Genomic DNA, 20,804 nt, shown 5'->3' on the forward strand with positions numbered 1-20,804 from the left:
ACTGTTATATAATATAATATATATATAATGTATATAATGTTTTATTACCAACATCTCTCAAAGCATGTACATATTTACCTTATAATTAACAACTGGTGCTCATTTCAGAGTCACCTTATCATTAAATTCTGATTTGATTTTTCCTCACTTGTTACTCAGTAACTCAGTGTTTTGTGGATCTGATTGAAGATTATTACAGCAAATTTCACAGTTTATTCATCAGTTAAATCTAGTATTCATATTTATTGATCTCTAGAGTCACTAGCTGAGAGACATTTCCTGTTTTGAAGTGTTTCATTGAGTGTTCCCTCACAACAGGCATGGGCTTTCTTTGAACTTAGAATTGTTTGTTCCTTTAGTTTGATCCCTGTAGGACGTAGATGCATTTGAACTTCAGTAGCACCGGATAATTGTAAGTGTACACCTACACCTAGATAATATCATTATCGAAAGCTGCATGTGGTGCTCTCGAGAATGAGATTGCAATTGGAACATAACATAAAACTAAAATATTTGTCAAGGCTTTGGTTGTTGACATTAGATAACCAGAAGTTGCCTAACCCTATGAGAAGTTCAAAATTAACGAGAAAACAAACAAACAAACATAGAAAACTCATACTGTAAGAGCTATGCTACGACCATATTGGGTGATTAAAATTCACAATTTAATACCAGTGGAGGAAGCAGTGTGCCCTACATGTAGTCAGGCAGAACATAAAGGTCATTTTGTGGTCTGATTAATGTGTTAATGCTGAAAACTGTTGTCTAACCACAAACTCAAAAAGTGTTTATACAGCCAAATTGATCCAAACGGTTAAACTGAGAGTGCCACAAGTAGTGGAAAGAAACTCCACCCTTGTTTCTTTTCCTACCTCCACAGAGTTAACGACACTGACGATGTGAAGTGGGTGTGGATGTCAGATCTTTTACAAGATACAGAAATGTTTGAACCCCCGACACCAGAAAGGTTAGGGGGTTTCCTACAAGAACTTCGGAGTATGAAGACAACAACTTCTGGGTGCGGAGGTCAGGGTGGTGGATGAATCTGTAACATGGGAGACCAGAATTTTAAAACTGCACTGTAAATAAAAATGTAATACAACTGTTGTTATTGACTGTAATTCAGGGTTTGCAGAACTGTCCAATATTGACCTTCTTTTTTCTTAGTAAGGCTGAAAACATAACCCATGGCTGCTGCATTTTTAGCTCTGTCATTATGTGTCTGGTGGTAGTCTTACACCTGAGAAGGTACAGTAATTTAAAAATTTAAACAGCAGGGCATCATTATGTGTCATCCCAGCACTCCATCCAGGGTCTGTCTCCCGTCCACGACCTTCATCATAATGGGCCATCCTAATCATAATCTTTTCTCTTCCTGTCTTCTGCCTGTCTGACTACAGAGTGTCGTCTTGTGTTTGCTAAATGTACAGGGTGGAAACAAACTCACAAACTGAGTGACATTTTACTGAAAAACAAAAAGTGTTTACAAGTCATGAGTCAACTAAAATTGATTAAATCAACCAAAACAAACCAAACCAAAAATGGAAAAATGTTCACTTTCCCAACACGGCTCTGACCGTAGGGACGAGGGAACTGAAGGTGTGATCACACCTTCCCCGAGTCGCAGTGACATTTTCAAAAACTATTAATGGCACCGTGTACTACGTATATGTATGAGGGGAAATAACTGGGAACCATCGGATGGCATTATTAAGCCTGCCAAGAACTGGGGGTGCCAACAACTGAAGAGCTTCAGTTACCCCATTTGTTATTTAACCCTTTCCTTGTAAGCCCCTTAAGTTGGTTCATTACTAACTGCATTAAAAACTGGGTGGAAACCTGGTAAATGGCTGAACCAGACTATAGCATCCGGCTCTTTATCTGTTTGCTTCTCTCATACTCACAATACAATACAGAATTGGAGAATGGGCTTTCTTGCTCTATAATAAGATTATTTCAATCAATTTAGCTTTGTGGTTGTTCCTTTGCACCACCATTTTAGCTGCCAAAACACATCGAAGAGGTGAGAGCCAGTCATATCCAATAACCACCTCATCTTTCACTTCTCTCCAAAACCTTTTATCTTTGCACATTCTCAAAACATATGTAGATATGTGCCAATTTCTGAACTGTATTTAATACATTTAGGAATCTTAGACCAAGCCCGCCTCTCAATGATCGTACGCAATGAAGCCTTTAATATTTAAATTGTGTCTCTCTATCAGTGTAACAACTCAGAATAATAAGTGTGTTTTCTGTAACTGATGCTCAAATATGTTCTTCCATCTGACATATCAGTCTGCCTTTGGTTTCAGATGTGATCAGTAGAATAATTTAACTTTAAACCAAAGTTTCTTTCCAGTACGAGTTTATTTTAGAAAGTCTCACATTTGGAGACCGCATGTTTTTTGGTATGTAATGTCTAATTTGTAAATAGCAGACAAAAGTGTTGTAAAGAATATTTATTCTTCAAGCCCTCGGATGCCTCCATTGTTCCTCCTTCACAGAGTTTGATAAGCTGGTCCAGACTCTTTTCCTGTTGGAGACTAAACACTAAATCCTGGCATGAGGGGGGGAATCTGGATTTCTCCATATGGGAGCCAGAAGTGAAAAATGATTTCTAGGTTTGAAGCAGACTTTTATTTTATCCCATGTGTCCAGTGTTATCAGAAAAAAATAGTTATTTTGTGAATAGAGTTTTATCTTCTTATGATGCACAAACTGGAAACATTCAGTTTGAGCACTACGAAACAGTTAGGGCGCCCACCTACCCTCAGTTTCCTCAGTGTGCACTGTGATTGGTTTAAGGTTAAAATAAACCAGGTTTTAAAAGAGAGGGACAATTTCTTCTAAGTTAAAGGGACTACGAGGAGTTTTGGAAAGCAAATTGTTTTCACTACTACACGGTGAAATTCTTGGACAGACGAAAAAGCAAAAACATTTGCCAAGAATGTTTCCATTGATCAAGAACGAAAGTCGGAGGTTTGAAGATGATCAGATACCGTCGTACTTCCGACCGGCGATCCGGCAGCGTTGACCCCCATGACCCGCTGGGCAGCGTCCGCGAAACCAAAAGTAGGATATGCTGGGCGAGCCAACCACTAAATAATAATAACGATAAAGACAAAACCCATTAACAAGTGTGGGTAACGTAGATTCATCCACATTACATGTAATATGAGACTCATTTATGACCAAAAGCAAACTCCTCGGGGTCTCTTTAACTCCTTACAGCCTGGTCGCACTGGACGCATAGGCGCACATGTTAACAGGTCTGCCTGGTCGCACATCTCGCGCTGTGGAGCGCAGTGCGCGCGCCTGCAGCGCTTCAGATCGGTTCATTTCTATTTTTCACGCGAGCCGCAAGCGCCGCGAGCGCCGTCTGTCAAGCTGGATAGACCAGGTCGTACCAGACAGGAAGTCGGGCACAGAAAAGGCGAGAGAATCCGGTCAATTTTCAAAATAAAATAATTAAATGATGATTAATGAAGTTGTTGCTTGTCCGTCTATACATATTTGACACATGCACACACACACATGTTTAAAATGACGTGTGTGTGTAACCGAGTGAATACGAGTATGGACGACTGCAGTCGATGTCTGACGGGCGTGGAGAGAAGAGGAGAAGTACGCTCCCAGTGCGACCACCCAAGCGCCTGAGAAGCCGCGCGCAGTGCACGCGCGCAGCTTCCGCGTGCAGTGCGACCAAGGGGTTAGATGACCAATGAAAAGAAAAGCTACTAGCTGGGCTATGGGCATGATCAAACACTTTCATACTCCTCAGATTAAACCATATGATTCATAAAAGTTCAGCTCACGTATTTTGCATGTTTTGGTACTTTTCTAGTCCAACTGACCACTTCACAGTACTCGCCACAGTCACCTCTCCCCTCACATTCAAACATCACACCCACATATAAACCCATACACTCAATGAGAGGCCAGCAGGGGCAACATGGGGTTAGTATCTTGCCTGAAGGACACTTTGGCATGCTTCCTGGAGCTGGGGATCAAACCACTGACCCTCTACTTAGTCAACAATCCACTCTCCCTCCTGAGCCCAGTTGACCCCAACTGGGGATTTGAGCTTCTGTGTATCTTAGCTGTTTTCCAGCAAGTTCTCCAAACTTAACAACATTGCTTACCATAACCCCCAGGAGTACAGTGTGGATAGATGTACCAGACTTTCACCATCACGGTAACAATAACACATCCTGCATGAATTTATCAGCAGCAGGGGTGGTGGACCTTTGTGGCCACAATAACAACAATAAAAACACGATTAAAGGTGTCGAAGAGTCATGGTTTGGCTGGCTATAACCTCAAGTTTTCGAAGAAGATCATTGTTTGGGTTAAAATAATATAAGATCCATCCACCAAAACCTCCCACTAGTGCAGAATCTGGGCTCTATTTTCCTAGACTAGGTGCAGGCGTGGCGGATCTGCCCTGCGCTTCGCCTTCGCCTCGCCAACGGGGCGTGTCCAGGCGCAATCCCGCCTCCTTCCCTCCCACCGGCGCAAGTGGCATAGAGGGAGGAGAGAAGGCGTGGAGTGGGTTTAACACAGCCGAGTCAGATCTTCACCAATCAAATGAGCTCCTCTCCTCGCCTTTAAATCCACCGTGCGCGAGGCGCAAGTTTGATTTCACCGTGGAGGAGGGAGGCAGCAGTGAGACAGGAGGAATCTGATCTGGTCCGGTCCAAGCTCGCAGTGTCCGAATATACGGTCGCGCAACAGACCTCACGGGCTGACTATGCAAAAGTAGTCTGGGAGGGAGGAGGTTATGATGTTATCCAAGTTTGCTCTGACATATTGAGAGCTGTTGCCCGGTAAAAAAAAAAACACACACACACACACACACCCCTTTTCCATTAATAAAGACACTCATATTTAGTAACCTACTATTTAGACACGTGTGCACAGATCACAACATAAACAAACAGCTGTGTGTGAAGGAGGCACGTTGTTGCACTGGAGGAAAATACCACTGCGCCGGCTGCGCCAGGGTTCGCCTCGCTGCGCCCCCCTGAGTTGCGCCAGGAAAATAGAGCCCTCTATGTCACAATTTCCTTTGTAACACAACTTCCTCCATCGCTCCTGTTGTATTTACTTTTTTAATTATGGCCACCAGAGGCCATTCACAATGCAACATTAGTATCTCTAGTTCTTTTTTTTGTTTGTTTTTCAGATATGTTTTTGACCATTTTCTTTTGTATGCACACCTGAAACAAAATGTTTTCACAGTTTCAGTGATTTTAAATGTTGCACTTTGTTCTTCTGAGCCATGTATGTTTTTGTCAAGGTGTGAGGAGGATTCAGCTGACTCCAAATTAGCCAACTGCCTGCTAAAGGGTTTTAAAATCTCCAGCTGTGTCTGAGCTGACTTTCAAATAAAGCAGGAGACGCCTTATGAGCAGCAGATAAACTTAAATGAAATAAATCTATCTGTATAGATTCTGTAGTTTTCAAAGTTGGAGAAGGAGTAAATGTCATTTTATTGTCAATTTATAATGAGATAACTGCACTTTTCCCACACAATTATTACATGTCTCTTTTAGTTCTGTATGTGCGCAAGTTCACATTCTCCTCATTTCATAAGGTTGATTCTTTTGTTACGGTACTATTCAGTCATTTGAGTTTTTCTTTCACTGTTTCCCATTTGTTGTCAAGTGTGAAGTCTGAATGGCTGGGGAACAAAAGCAGAATGAAGGTACTTTAACTCTTTTTGATACTTCAGAAAATAGGAGTGAAAAGATCAGTATCTGAAGTATAATTTTATTTCTTTTTCTTTATCTTCATCTGCAAACTTTGTGTCCCCTGAACAGCAATCTATTGAAAACGTGAAGCACAGCAGTATTTTCATCTCAGCATAGTATGTAATTTATTCAACAGAGGTTTGTCTTTTCAGCCTGAATCCATTCGTGGCTTTTCACCTTTGAAATGGGAGCAGGCAGGCAGGAGAGACATCTGCTTTGCTTTTAATGGGTATCACAAATGTTTCAGTAATTCCACTCCATCTGAAATTTTCCCTCCCCTTTAGCACACTCCCAAATTTCAGCAAAGGAATGACTCTTTGCCTTGCAGAGCGTTAGTATTTTCCCCAGCTAAGAGGATCGGAAAGATTCCTCCTGAGTGCTTGCATCATGGAAGCTAGCAGTCAATCCAGCAGTCAACAGATTCTGTGGAAAGATGTGAGTCCATTTTTTTTTTTTTTTTTGCTTTTTTTCCATTTTGATTTATGGCACTAACAATAACTCTTCAAACAATTTTAGATAAAGTTCACATTTTATTTGTTATAATACTAATTTCATGTTACAGCAGTGTCAGGAAAAATGAGAGCACCAGCTCTTACAGCTTAATAAATTAAGTGTGGGTGGCAGGAGTAGTGGTTTAGAGGTGAAAAAAAAATCTTGTGATATCTAAGTGCAAGGAAAATCTGTCAGAAGTCTGCCTTTTTTGAAGGAGCGCTGTTTGGTCTCTGGCTGACTGATCTGAGTTTTCTCAGCATAGTAATTTTCTCCATCTAATTCCTTTTGGCTTTTCACTTCTGCTTCTTTCCTTTATTTCCACTTTTATATTCAGTCTCACCTGAACCATTGTATTTGCTTTATATCTTTATATCCTTGCTTCTCACACATAAGCAGCATTCAAATATACACCAAGAATTGTCTTTATTTGAGCCTTTATTATTGAGGAGAGGGAGAGGTGGGATTTTGGGCTCTGAAATCCTTCTTCTTTTTCTCATATTTCACTTGTTGCAAAACTTGAGAAAGCAACAGAGGGACAGATAAATTCCACCACAGCACTGTGTTATTATGTTTTTATATGTATATTAAAAAGTAAGCTCTTTTACTGTCCATCAAAGCAAAGCAACTGCTCCAGCAGATGCTCATCACACATTCTGAGTCACGGATGGTGAATGATTATGATTAAGAAATCACCTGCGGCTTCTTATTTTAGAACAGTTTCTGGAGGAATTCAATGCTTATAAGAGCGTGCCCCGGTGTGATAAACTACAGCCTTCTGCTTGTTGGTTATGCAGGCTTTACTTCTCTTTTTTTCTGTTGTTTTCTTGAGAAAGTGCCTCTCCTTTGCATGATAACAGCAGGGGGCTCCAGGCACTCTTCCTCACAAAGCTCAAGGCGAATTGCCAGGCTGATTCTGAACTCCTAAACCTTTAAACACTAGTTGGCGGCTGCTGCACACTCAGACCGCTCACTCACTCTGTCTCCATCCGTGCCTTTATTTCTGTCTGTCTCTCAATCCCACCTCCTTCCTCTGAGTATTCGATATTCAAAGCACAGGCAGAGGGAGAGGGAGAGGTTTGTCCTCTAGTTAAGTTTCCACTGCTTATGCAACCTGCCACAGGAGAGCAGAGGATTTCAGCCACCGTTTTTTTTTTTTTTTTTTCCCTCCCACTTCACTCTTAGAAATTTACAACGTAAGGAATTTCTGGCTCCCTGATTGTGCTCCTCTGTTTTTCATCATGCCTCAGGAATGTACAGTACTTTGATGTGACACGGGGTTGTGTGGCTACTGTCTCTAATATATCAAATGTGGAATAGTCATGGTGCAGATTTAATTCATGGGAAAGATGTGGTTAAAATTTTGAACAATGTGCCTTTGGTTCAACCCCAAATTCACCCTGCTAATGGACTTACCAAACAGACATTCAATCCATACTCAAATAATATTGTAAACCAGTGCACAGTGGCTATGTGCCATTATTGCTAAACCACATTTGTACAGGTTAGTCATGCCACGGACATCTGCATTTACAAAATAATAAAATGAATATCACGTGTATTTCTTAAAACTATTTTGGCTTATTGTTAACAGTATGGAGTAGAGTAAGCCCAAAGGTCACAAAAATATTATTCAAATCTAATTCTTACATATAATACAAAGAAGTCAGCAGGTTAAAGTGCTGCTCAGTCAAGTGCATCCGAACCACTATAACAACCTCAGTAACAATGGAACCAAAGCTGCTTTATCATTTTCAGACACAAAGATAAGCAACCCCAATTTTGCTAACTTAAGTTGGTTCGATTTTTTTTTCTACATATCTGGCTGTCTGTTGTCCTCTGAGACCTTCAAAAATGGCCCAGTGTGAATGAGAAGCTTTCATTTTCTCCCCACTGGAGCCCTGCTGGAACAAAAGCCCATCTTTATTAATTTGTGGCCTTAAGCTTTGGGAATTGAATACAGCAGCCAGAGTTTTAATTTGAGTAAAAGTTTAATACATGTAACCTTTCTGTAGCACTTGTAGCAGTCTGTTCTATCCTGAGCTTAGTGTCGGGGGTGGTTATACTCTTGTCAGCGGCCGCCCTGGTGGATAAATTCAATCAAATGGCTTTTCTTTTGGATAAAAGTGGGAAAAGAAAAGAAGTAAATTAAAGAAATAAATTTGAAATGTGAAAAATATGCTAAAAATGGCTATAATCTATATTTTCATAATACCAACGTATCAATTGGAAATATGAAAACTGTGCATGTGCCTTAGTAATCTTTTTGGTTCCCTGTTCATTTCGGTCTGCAGCTGCTTTGAAGAAGAGAAGAAAAAAAAACACCAGTACCTGCTCACACTTCCTGCTCAGCACCAAACAGCAGACAGACACAGCCAGAGACCAGCTAATAAACATAAACAAGCATTTAACAGGGAAAGAGACAGATATTTCTCCCTGGAGCTGCTGAACCAAATGTGGAGATAGGAGTGAGTGAATATTACTGAGTGTTCATCAGGTGGTCACGACTCCAAATGAATGATAATGTTGCTGTATAACAGATAAATGTATGAAGAAGGCTCGCCATTTCAACTTACAAGGCTATGATCAGTCAATGTCGTGTTCACAACTTATTTCTGCTATCCACTAAAAAAAAAAAATCTGTTATCGCAGCCTTAAGCTTTTTGCTGAGCTACATGAGAAGATCAATGCCACACTCACATCTGAGGGAAGCAGTTGGCACAGCTTCGTTTTAAAAATTTAAGCAACAGCTAGCTTGACTGTATAGCAAAACCAGCCTACCAGCCTAGCCTACTTACTACCTCACCAGACTTTTTCGTATTTGATCCATAGGCTACAAAACACTGGGCAAATAGGTGCAAAAATGAAAAACTACAGTACCTCACATCACGTCCCCTATACACTTGACCAAAGAGAAAAGTCATACAACTCACATCTCTGTATGAAGCCAGAAGCAGAAGCCTGATACAGCTAATCTGGCTTTGCTTACCACCACCTGTAAACCTCATGTATTGGCAGCAGGTTATCTCACTTTCCAGTCTCTGTGCTAAGCTAACTTTGCTATAGCTTCATATTATACAGTTTATAGCATGCGAATGGGATCCATGGTCTGAATCTACACAAGAATAGGCATTGAAATATTCTCTGTGACTGTGTTTTTCCTGTTTTTGTTTTATTTTGTAGGTCGAGTCTGTAAAGGAAAAAAAGGCCAAGTACCTCACCTACCAGAGAGTGGCCCTGGCTCTGGCCTTGGTTTTCCTTGTGCTGGCTCTATGTGTTTTCAGCCTGAGATATCTGTGGAGCCCCAGCCTGGGGAAGGTAAGACTAAATATCGCCTCACTGTTTGTTTTTGGATTTTGGTTTTGTTTCTTTATTTTATCACCTGTTTGCCAGTCATCAGAGTTACTGCCACTGTCTGTGAAGGTGTGGTCTTGATGAGACAGATGAAAGACATGTTGCATTTCCACATCAGCAAATCATACAGGTCACATCAAAGGAAAAAAAAAAAACACGAATAAGGCAAATGGATGGCCACACAAAGGGCCAGAGGCAGTCTCTGCAGTCTGCATTGTATTTTGCAAGATTAAAAGATGTGTGGGCCATGGAACAGACAGCTGTGTTTTGCTCTGCTCATGTTTTGGCTGTCAGATCTGTAATTTCATGAATTCTTGGACCAAACCACAAACCACTTTTTGCCGTTGCGAATGTTGGCTTGTTGCATTTATCTACTTTCCGCTCACATTGTAAACATCTTCTCACAATGACGGTTCCTGATAACTCAAAGCTGACCCTAATTGCTGTTGACCAGAGTGGCTGCAGCAGGACTGAAACCTCTCGGCAATGTAATTGGGATAAACTCTTGTCCTGGCAATTCATCTTGTAAAATCCAATTCGATCACATTTGATGGAGAACATTTTCACTCTGCTCCCTTCCCTTGATTTTCCCAAGAGGCCAAAAAAGCTAATTTACCCAAGCTGGAGGGAAAAGTACATCAATAATTTCACATTCAGAAATTGGATGCTGTATACGTTCTGGGCACGGTTGGGAATGAGAGAGTGATTAAAATGAAGTGATGGTTGAGAACGAGGACATATATTTCAAGTCTGAGTGTGTGTGAGTCTTCTTTGTCTGTACTGTACGGGAACTGATGTCGTTTGCTTTTATACTGAAATCTTTGTTATGCCTGATAAACATTACCTCAGACCACCCCCTCGCCACTATGGCTTTTCTCTCTGCTTTCATTAAGATACAAAATTCAATTGCCACCAGTCACTTCCGAGCTTCTGTTAACCAAGGTTCGGCCGCACTTCCTGAGTAGACGGTATTGTCCACGTTCTCTCCTTTCAACATAGATATGAATCACCTTTGAGCCATCTCCTTTGTCCTTGTTAAATATTTCATGCCGGAGGTAGAGCAGTCATTATTTCCACTTTAATAAGCTGTGATCATTCTCACGTGGCACAAAATGTGTTGATGGCAGAGGTTGCCCGGGCGATGAATATCAAACCTGCAGACCCTGGGTTTTGCTTTAATGGGGTCTTGAGGGGGGAGGCTCATTCTCTGGCCTCCACATCAGTGAGTGAGATGGAGCCACTTCAAAGGAGCATCACCTGTCAGTCAGATGGGGAAGGGAGCTCCCACAGACACAGAAGAACAGTAAAAACTCAGGTATGTATTCGCTGCGAATCTCTCTGGGGACTTCCCCCCGAAGCTAGTGGGATAGGTTGATATATAGTAGACGGAGAGATGGAGGGATGGATTAGTTCTCCCGCATTAATGTGGCAGCCAGCATCTTGTGTGGTGAACGGGTGTTAGGTGCAATGCAGCAGGACACTTCCTGACTCACCAGCAGCTAATCCTGAGCAGAGTCTGGCACCTACATGTATAGACTCTGGGCAGCAGAGCTCAGCAGCTGAAGCCAAGAGAAGAGTACATCATTTATTTTAGGAAACAGTTGTGGGGGGATGGGGGGGGTTGTTTTTTATTTGAGCACAAAGATTAGCATTTTGGTGACTGCTCAAATTCCGCCAATGTCTAGCGCTTGTGTCAGAGTCCTCAAACATAAGGAATATATCTGTCTGGATCCAACAGAGACATACTGTACAAACAATATGTAACCTAGGTTCTATTATTTCTCTAACTCCAGGCAGCTCAGTCACTGTTCAAACCAAGATTAACTGGAGAGACAAATGTATGTGTGGTGTGGTCTTATGTAACCACTGTATATTTTACAGACCAGCGGTGGAGGGAGTACTGAGATCTGTTTTTAAGTATTAGCACCACAGGGCAGAAACGCTATGTTACAAGTAGAACTCATGTGTCCAAAAGTAGCAAAAGTACAAAATCATAAGCAACTTATAATACTTCAGTTACTAAAAGTACACATGCTTATTATGGGAAACAGACTATCTCAAAATAATGTATATCATATTAATGGGTTGTAATTATTGATGCATTAATATGTACATTACTGTGATGCTACAGCTGCTTAAAGTGAAATTCATTCCAGTTACTTGACACACTTCACACTGCTGTGGAGTTTCACAGTTGCACATCCCTGGGGATCAATAAAGTCTGACCTTCACTGATAATAATTCATCACAATCTATTTTTTACATTATATTTGTATTATTCATCAGATACTGCAAAGTATCCTGTGACTGGCGCTATAAATTTCCTCTCAACTGAAGTGGAGTTGAAGTATAAAGTAGCAGCGGCTGATCAGATTGTTTATTTTTTCAGTTTTAAAGAAGCGAGATTCGGGGATAGTTAAAGCCAATAGAAATGTCCCCAGTCTGGAAATTTCATAAAACCATTTGAATTCTATTAAATGGGTTCAAATTATCAGGCAACAATGACAGTTTCCCACACGCTTTAAGAAAATAAGACTTTCAGGACTCAATAACAGACAGAAATCACTTGGCAAGATGGAGATTTGTTAATCTACAAAGTGACCCCAGCAATCAGATAAATGTAGTAAAAAGTAAAACACTTCCCTCTGAAAATGAAGCAGATTAGAAGTACAGAGTGGCAGTAAAAAATATGCACAAAACATATTAAAGTGGTAATCATTGAAAAGGTAAAGCTTTGAAAGTCTACAGGAAGAGACTCACAAGTGAAAAAAACAAGTTTTGTAGATAAAATTCCTGACGCGGTCTCTTCTCAGTTTGAAATCACACTGTTTCCTCCAGCTGCTTTGACAGAGTCTGAGCACCTGAAATGAGAGGCGTAAACCGGCTGTTAGACTCAAATCTTTTTCACAGTTAAAGGCAAATGAAAAAGGCGGTGGAGCACACTAGGAAGTAGTCTGGCGTTACTTAGAAGGTGGTGTTCAACAGTATGGTGCTTTACTTCCAGGTTTAATACAATGGATACTCTGCTCTCAGTTGGATTCTTCATGGCAAGGATACAAACCAAAACTGACAAATGTGAGCTTCCACAGCTTTGAAGGTAACAAACGCAGGAAGCCCTAATGCTGCCTCCAAACTAACTACCAAAAAACATAGACAACAAAATTAGTTCTGCTCTTAAGACTCAGTTCTTTGCCCACGCTCACAAATCCACTACGTGCTTGTATTAGTTTTCTGCTCCGACGATAGTTTACCTTATGTACTGCCATTACAAACAATTACTAAAAGCTGTCAGTCAACAGTAAAACACACGCTCGCATTACCAGCTGCATCGTATCACACATTACGATGCGCTTTGACCTCGGCTTTCTAATTAGAGGTCAAAACCACAGCACGACTTCAGCCGCGAACACTCATCTATCTCTGAGATCGCCAAAGCAACGTGACCCGGTGCCCCCGGCTTTGTATAAATAACCGCACTAAGGTAATTTGCTCTGTGCATTGTATTTCAATATGACATGATACCCGCGTGGGATCTTCTTTTAATTACCTGCAAACATATGTTGTTACAGAGGCCTGGGGAAAATACTTTGCCATCATTTTCACTGCCTGCATGTGTGAGTGTGTGCAAATGTGTGTGAGTGTTTGTGTGTGTGTGTGTGTGTGTGTGTGTGTGTGTGTGTGTGTGTGTGTGTGTGTGTGTGTGTGTGTGTGTGTGTGTGTGTGTGAGGGCGTGGTTGTGCTTGTGCGCATTTGATTGTGTATGCATCAGTGTGCTTTTAGTGTTTCGGTGTGTAGATTAGGTGCCCCTGCATTCTCTTTTGGCTTACGGCAAATTCCTGTTTACTATGTGCTCATTATTGTTCTGGGCCACAAGTCCCACTGGGGGATTTTGCCTCCTTGTAAATTAATCCTCTGTTATTACCAGTTTACATCAGCAACTCCATGAAAATGGAATCTGGCTGGTGAATCCAACGGAAAAGTGAGAATAATTTGCCTTGACGAAATCATTTCCAAAAATTTCTGTGTTAAAAAAACAACAAAAAAACACAAGTCTGCAGTTGCTGCTGTGTCCAAAATCAAAATTTTCATATCATTAGATTTGATGTATTTGGTGGTATTTTTTAATTCATGAGACACTTTGAGCGATTATCTGCAGACCAGCAGCCAGGCACAGGGTAATTGTGAACCTGTAAACACTGTAAACCGGTTTTTCCTGGTGTACCCTGAATAGCTCACAGGTGCTGTTGGGCTGTGTGGCAAAACTGCCTGAGAAATACATGAATGTCATGCCTCAGGAAAGTGCTCCATTATTCAAGCTGAAATTGCATTGCTCACCTTGATGCCTTCCCCTCTCCAGTCCCAAGGTAGCTGCTGAGTTGTCGCTCCTGATGGCCTCTTAAAGGCCTCACTGTCAGGACTGGCTTCTTTAATGAACACTGCTGCGCCTGCTGCTTTTCCACTGGTCACAGGTGTATGGCTTTTCAAGGCCTGGCCCCTTTGTTTATTTATTGCTCGTAGGCTGTGTATACCCAGCAGTCCCCTTCTTGTCGAGATGTCAACATGCAACAGGGGAGGCAGAAACAAGATTTGATCATCTGATCTGATCTTTCTGTCTTGCAGATGTTTCTTTATACCTAGTTTGTCTCCAGGAATAAAACAAGATGCTAACTTTTCCCCCCTCACTGTTTGTTTACCAAGCCTTAAATAGAGGAATTATTATTCTGCAGAGGCAACGGGGCTTATCTTAACAGCTGATTTGGCAGGACCTTTCCAGAGACCTGCCCATCAGTCTGTAATCTTTTCTGATTTTACACGTCAGGCTCATTCATTCATTCATTAGCCGGCCAGTGTCCACCGGTGTTCCTCCCTGGCTGGAAAAAAGTAGGCCGCTGTGGGCCTCCTAAGATGATGCATTATTCTTTCTACTCCGGGAGCAGTTGAGGAGGAGGAGGGAGGGGATGCAGACTGGGAAAAACAAAAGAGAGTTGTTTTAGTGGAGTGCCTGAGGTAGGAAGGCTTCATGGCGGTTGTGGCACATTGCCTTCTTCTGAGACGGTGAATGCTACAGAGAGCGTGACAGCACTGCAAAGCCCACTGGGAGTTATTTATTGTTCCATAAAGCATTTTAGTGTGTCTGTGATTTTCTTTTTAGAAGCTAGAACACATGGGTGTAAGAAAAGATCTGCATCTTAATTGCCAGTACTTCATTTTGCCAATCCACCAGCAGCTCATGTGCACCATGTTGTATGTACAGTGCGGTGTTTAAACAGACACAAATGCGTGCCTCTTTTTTTCTCCTTTTGCAGTCTCCATTTCTCTCTTCTCCCTGTCTCACAAGTGTGACTGCCAAGTAGACTCCTCTGCTCTGTTGTACAATTTAGAATGTGATTGAGCTTTCACATCCACTTTCACTCTCCCAGTAAGTCGGCGCTGCTTGTAGCTTCGACGTTGCATTCACAGCCACAATGCCGAAGCAGAGGGGTGAACGGCAAACGGGAAATGCTCAGTTCATCTGTCGTCTCTGAGCGCATTTAAGACCGCAGATCAAAATCTTTTGCTACCTTTTTGCTATACAGTCCGGTGAATGATGATGGGTAAATCTCTCTTCTGAAAAATGCCTGTCAGTGTGCTCTGCTATATATCTGTCAGCAATTAAAAGGCTGCATTGACTTTTTGTGAGTTTGCTCCATTACTCACCTTGCTCAATATCTGAGCAGAGACGCAGCATCTAAATCACCCATGCAGGTCTCTGTCTGGTGCTAACCAAGTCTAACACTGCAGGTTAAATAACCTGGGTTGATTGGTCTTTATTTAAACTACCGAGAATGAGAGCAGCTCGAAAAGTTGTAATCTTACTGACATCTATCTAGACCTACCAGACTTGTTAAAACTTGTTTTTTTAGTTTGGTGAAATAAACATGAAAAATCTGCAAAAAATAACCCACTTTTAAAAGAAAGATCTTTCATCCAGAGACACGTCAAGTGCTTCCACAGGAAATAGGCAAAGTAAGCCAGACAGCTTTGTTTTTAGAGCTGTAATGAACCTCGTTAATAATGAGATATTCATTCCAGATACCATGTATCCATAAGTGACAAAATCAAAACTGACATGCTGACATACTGGATAATGCGGCGAGCGAGTTCCTCTACTATAATTTAATTCTGGTATCACTTCAGTTTTGTATATGACAATGTGAAAGAAAAGGGAAGAGGCACGAACATGTCACTGAAGGAGGGGAACAGAAAAAAAGCGTGACACTTCATTAAGAATTAAGAATATTTTAAAGGTGCCCTGTGTTTAAAGGGACAGTTCAACATTTTGGCAAATTCGCCTATTGCCATAATCCCTATAGTCACAGAGTGTATTTGATGAGTTTTGAGGGAGGGACCTGTACCATTCACCTCCATTGTGTTCGCTGAGCAGCTCACGTCTCTGCCTCGCGGATCTGAAAACAACATGCACTGATTGAATGAATTAAAAGGTAATGAACCTACCCCTATTACTATAGGGATTATTGCAATAGGCGAATTTGCCAAAATGAACTATCCATTTAAAGAGGAACTATGTAGTATCTGTACCTTAACTATGCTACATTTTTTACCTTGATTAAACAGCTTTGGGGTAATTATGATGGTTTAATAAATGGCTTAACTTGTTACGAGAGAGAATGGAGGCTCTCTGCCTTCCACTTGCAGGTCACTTATCGTGTCCCTTGGCTGAAACCAACCTTGCAAGATCGGGGGCCGCCGCCCAGTGCTCCAGTTCTCGTCTCGCGCCCCATAACCCGTAATCTCTTGTTTATGACAGATTAAACTACACCAATATACACGTCGTAAGATCGTATATGATATATAACCTTATCTACCGCTCTATTGATTGATTTCTTGCCGGCTTCGTTGTAAACAAATACACATGGCCAGGAGGAGGGTTAGCAAAACAGCAGAAAAGCAACCAAACTTACTTAGTTCCTCTTCAAGTACACTGATTTACTGTGTGAATAAACACCACGCACAACCTGGCACAAGAAACTTTGGGTTAGTAGCAGATACACAAAGCAGTAACACAAAATACAAGCAAATAACAGACCCACTCATGAAAACTTTGCTCTTTAGCACATCTAGTGGTCATACCACACCATAGGTTTACAGTTTAATGCTGGGCACTTGTGCTGACCTTTTTCACAGAAGACACTTTGACCCCATTATGTGTTGGATTCCATTATAATAAAACAGTCTCCATTTATGTCATGAGCAACACTGTGATTTTCCTTCTATGACTGTGAAGAAGACCTACGAATCACTCATTTGGTAACAACTCAGACTAGTCATATTGATATTTAAAGTGAGTGAATTAATTCACAATATCACAAAGCTCTGAAAAACATGAAACAAAGAAAACAATTACACCTAAAGTAGCTGTCAGTAGCCTTTGAGCTGATACACAATAAATGTGAGATATTTGCTCAATCCCATTAAGTGTTAAACAGTTTTTTTAATCAAATAACTGTTAAGAACTTACTATATCCTTTTGAATAGAAGAGCCTTTAATCCTGTGTTCATAGGTTCATAAATTGAAGTCTGCTGAATTTCTAGTCAATGATTGATGCAAAAGATCTTTGTTTAGAAATAAAACTAATTTTCTAATATTATTAAAATGCATTAATAAACTGCTGAAGCAAATTAATTATCTTTCTCTATGTGAATGTCAATTGTATTTTAACATTGTGCAACCAGATTAAAAGTTTTTAAGATCTGCATAATGTTTGCACATTACAAGACTTGAAAAATAAAGTCAATAGCATACAGTATTTGGACACTTAAACATTAATTATTTTTCAGGCTGTGAGTTTCAGCACATTCAGTTTGAGATAGAATAAAGGATAATGTATTTAAGTGCCAGCTAAGTCTTCACATTAATTTGAGCAGCTTTGCCACAAGCTAGCTCCCACACAGAGAGAACTATGTGGGAGGTATAGGCCTTAAAACACAGAGCTCCCAAATTTAAGGGGATAAAAAGTAATTGGATGCTTTGCAACTAACTGTTTCTTGGTCAGCTGTGTGTCATTAGTTCATGCACAAAAAAAGCACTCACACGTGGCACAGTGTTGGCTGAGAGTTGTCATTTGTGGACTGAGCTGAAGTTTGGCTGCTCTGTTGAGGTACTACAGTACCAGAGCACCTTCCTTTATATAGGCAAACACAAAACAGTAACAGTTGTTCACTCATGATGAGATTCAGTCACATATTCAGGTGTTTCATCACAGTGGCCCTTTAATGTTGTGAACTCTCAGCTGGCTGTCAGCCGGCTCTCATCTAAACTCCTCACAGCGGTAAGTTGCAAAGGCATTAACAAACCAATATGTTGATAACTCTAAAGCTAACGTATGCATTGCCTCAAAGCCAATAGCAATGATCACTTGGAGGTATGCTCTGATATGCATTAGAATTTCACAAAGGCTATTATGCCTTTTTTGTTATACTGCCATATATACATATATATTGTTACAACGTCATGTTTCAATTTAAACCTGACAGAAAATTTAATTGATAAGGTAAACATCCCTGAGACAAAAACTCTGCATGTTTGATTTCCAGCTGTTCATTCTGCTTCTGACAAGCTGCTCCAAGCACAGCTCATGCTACCAGAGTGGTATTATTCGCATTTTATGTACTGTATATCAGCAATGGATTCAATACAGTGCTGGTTTACTAATACAACTATTAACAGATGCATATGGAAAATCTTTATGTATGGATTGTGATTGAACAGACTACACCCACCTGCAGACTTTAGTGCTGCCCACCCTCACACTCCAGTTTGGATAAGATTTTACTAGTCAAGGACATCACAGACCGCACCCACCATCAACAAATAAACATCTCGCTCCAGAGGTAATTTTAACAGTCAAAACAAGCAAATGTAGAAAGGATTATACTCTTGAATTATTTATATGGAAAAATATTTGAGGAAAATAAAACCATTGCAGGCCAAGAATCACAGAATTTAACCATAATCACAAGTGAATCCACTCCAGCAAGAAAAAGATGAGAGTGAATGTCATACTGCAATCCTTGAACCACTAGGTTAGTGAATTGATCACGGACCGATGCAGGGTAGCTGCGTTTTAAATTACCTGAGGGCAGCAGCAGCAGCAACGAATCAAACACGGCACAATCTTTCACATCAACAATGCGCTGCCTAATGTTTTGATTTGCAAACTGACTTGCAGCTCACTGGCCTCCCACATACTTTGCATCTATCATTGTTTTCCACAATGAAAAGAAGCCACACTTTTGGCCATTTAACTAATTCCATCTTTCACATTAACAGTGAATGGTCGCTTGCTTTCCTGTATAATTGAGTGACAGTTGTTGCTGCTGGGGTGAACCAGACTGTGGTCTCCCCATCATCTGATAGGGGAGCGCCGGGTCGATTGATACACTTTTCATTTAAAGCAGAAGTGAGTGATATATTTGTGTTAATATAAGTCTTAAATAGTTATATCTTCCGACAGCAATCACTTACATAGAGTGTTTGGACCGAAACACGGGTCTCTCAGTCCCTCTGCTCTGCTCTGAGTCGAGGAGAAAACATTTATCGTATCCTACAGTTTTTATCCAATGAGGAGAGAGAACGGCATGCAGGGCTGTGTGTGCAGCCAAGGAACGCCGTGAATGTGGTGACGTAGCGACGAGGACTGTTATGGTGCGTTCAAGGAAACTCGTATTTTTCCGACCGTGAAGTCGTACCAGTTCGATCTGGTACGAGTTCACAGTCAGAAGTTACGAGTGGCCGTTATAGTGACTTTCACCGGTAAAACAGGTCGGAAAAACACGAGTGGGTTGCCTGGAACGCTACAAAGTCGTAAGTTGTGACTTGAAGCTGTAATTTACGATTTCAAAAGCCTGCCTGGAACGCAGCATTAGCGAAAACGACCGGATCACTCACTTCTGCTTTAAACGTCTTTTTCAAAGATGACGTTATGTACACAAACATTTTTATCATGTGATCAACAACTCACATGTATTCTCTTAGTTACAAGTGTAATTTAACACATATGTTGGATGATCGCGCTGTTTTATAACTTTGAACGTAAGTTGACATTTGTCTCAAACGTCCCACCTATGCGGGTCGTTTGAGACACAGAGGAGGGACGGTTGAAACAGCATGTTTTAAACAGAAACTACTGACATTACTCTCGTTTTTATGCAGAATATCAGACAACATACTAGTGTACTCGTCATTGCCAAAATGTCACATAATTTCTCACAATATAAATAGGTCAAATAAATATTTTTGTCCCGTGCGTAATTGTCAGGATCCGCATTTCGATTAAACTCGCCTTTCTTCTTTTGTACGAGTTGTTGGACGACTGCATTTTCATTTCATTTACTTATTTCCCTGTCCTAAGTCATGTTTATGGATACACAGTTGAACATATTGTCATTTTACCCTCGGCATTTTCCCCTCACTTTGCTGAATATCTGTTGATTCATGTCATAAACACGTTTTGTTCATTAAAAATATCTGGTGTTTATTAAAAATATGTTGTTCATTCAAATCGGTTGTTGTTCATTGCAGAACAATAGGGTATTAATTCGGTGATTTATATACAGATATTGATCGCGCAATGTGACCACAATCACTACGCACGGTGGCGTGAGGGACATTTGAAACAGCTGTATCAATCGTCCCTGCAGCGATTACTGACACTTCAACCTGTTTTGCCTCTAAACTTCAAAACTATGACATTGCATACATTAGGACCTGTTTATGTACGAATCATCTGTTGTTAGGTCATATTATTATTGCATGAAACACACAATACAACTTTTGATCACAAAAAAACTACCGCACGTAACATTTTACTTTCCGTAGTCAAAAACCGGTTCGCGCTAATAACTTTTGAATGGCGTGACGTAATTTCCCGAGCTTTCCCAGGATTGGTCGGTGTTGAGTGCTGAACATAGTGACAAAATCTGACGGCTCAAGCTTGTGTGGTTTTCGAGGAAATCGCTGTGTATCAATCGTCCCGTGTATCAATCGACCCAGCGCTCCCCTACTGTGCGTGCCAGCTTGTATCTTCATGAATCGACACACTGTTGATTTGAAGCATGACGTTTCTAGACAAGTAGGAATCGATAAACAGAGCCAAAATCAAATCTATTCACTGATAACTCGTTCTTTGGTATTTCAAAACGATT

General features: G+C 40.9%; 1 protein-coding gene across 1 annotated transcript in view; it reads left to right on the top strand.

Annotated features, from left to right (window-relative positions):
- Positions 1-6,066: 6,066 nt before the first annotated feature.
- tnmd (tenomodulin) overlaps positions 6,067-20,804 on the top strand; it is a 58,930-nt gene continuing 44,192 nt past the window's right edge. The window contains exons 1-2 of the mRNA XM_083980488.1: positions 6,067-6,191; positions 9,429-9,563. Coding sequence (XP_083836614.1) covers positions 6,144-6,191; positions 9,429-9,563 — 183 coding nt within the window. The 5' untranslated portion in view covers positions 6,067-6,143. The remainder of the gene's footprint in view (positions 6,192-9,428; positions 9,564-20,804) is intronic.

This window comes from Trachurus trachurus, assembly GCF_905171665.1.
Source record: "Trachurus trachurus genome assembly, chromosome: 10".
In the NCBI taxonomy this organism is placed as follows: Eukaryota; Metazoa; Chordata; class Actinopteri; order Carangiformes; family Carangidae; genus Trachurus; species Trachurus trachurus.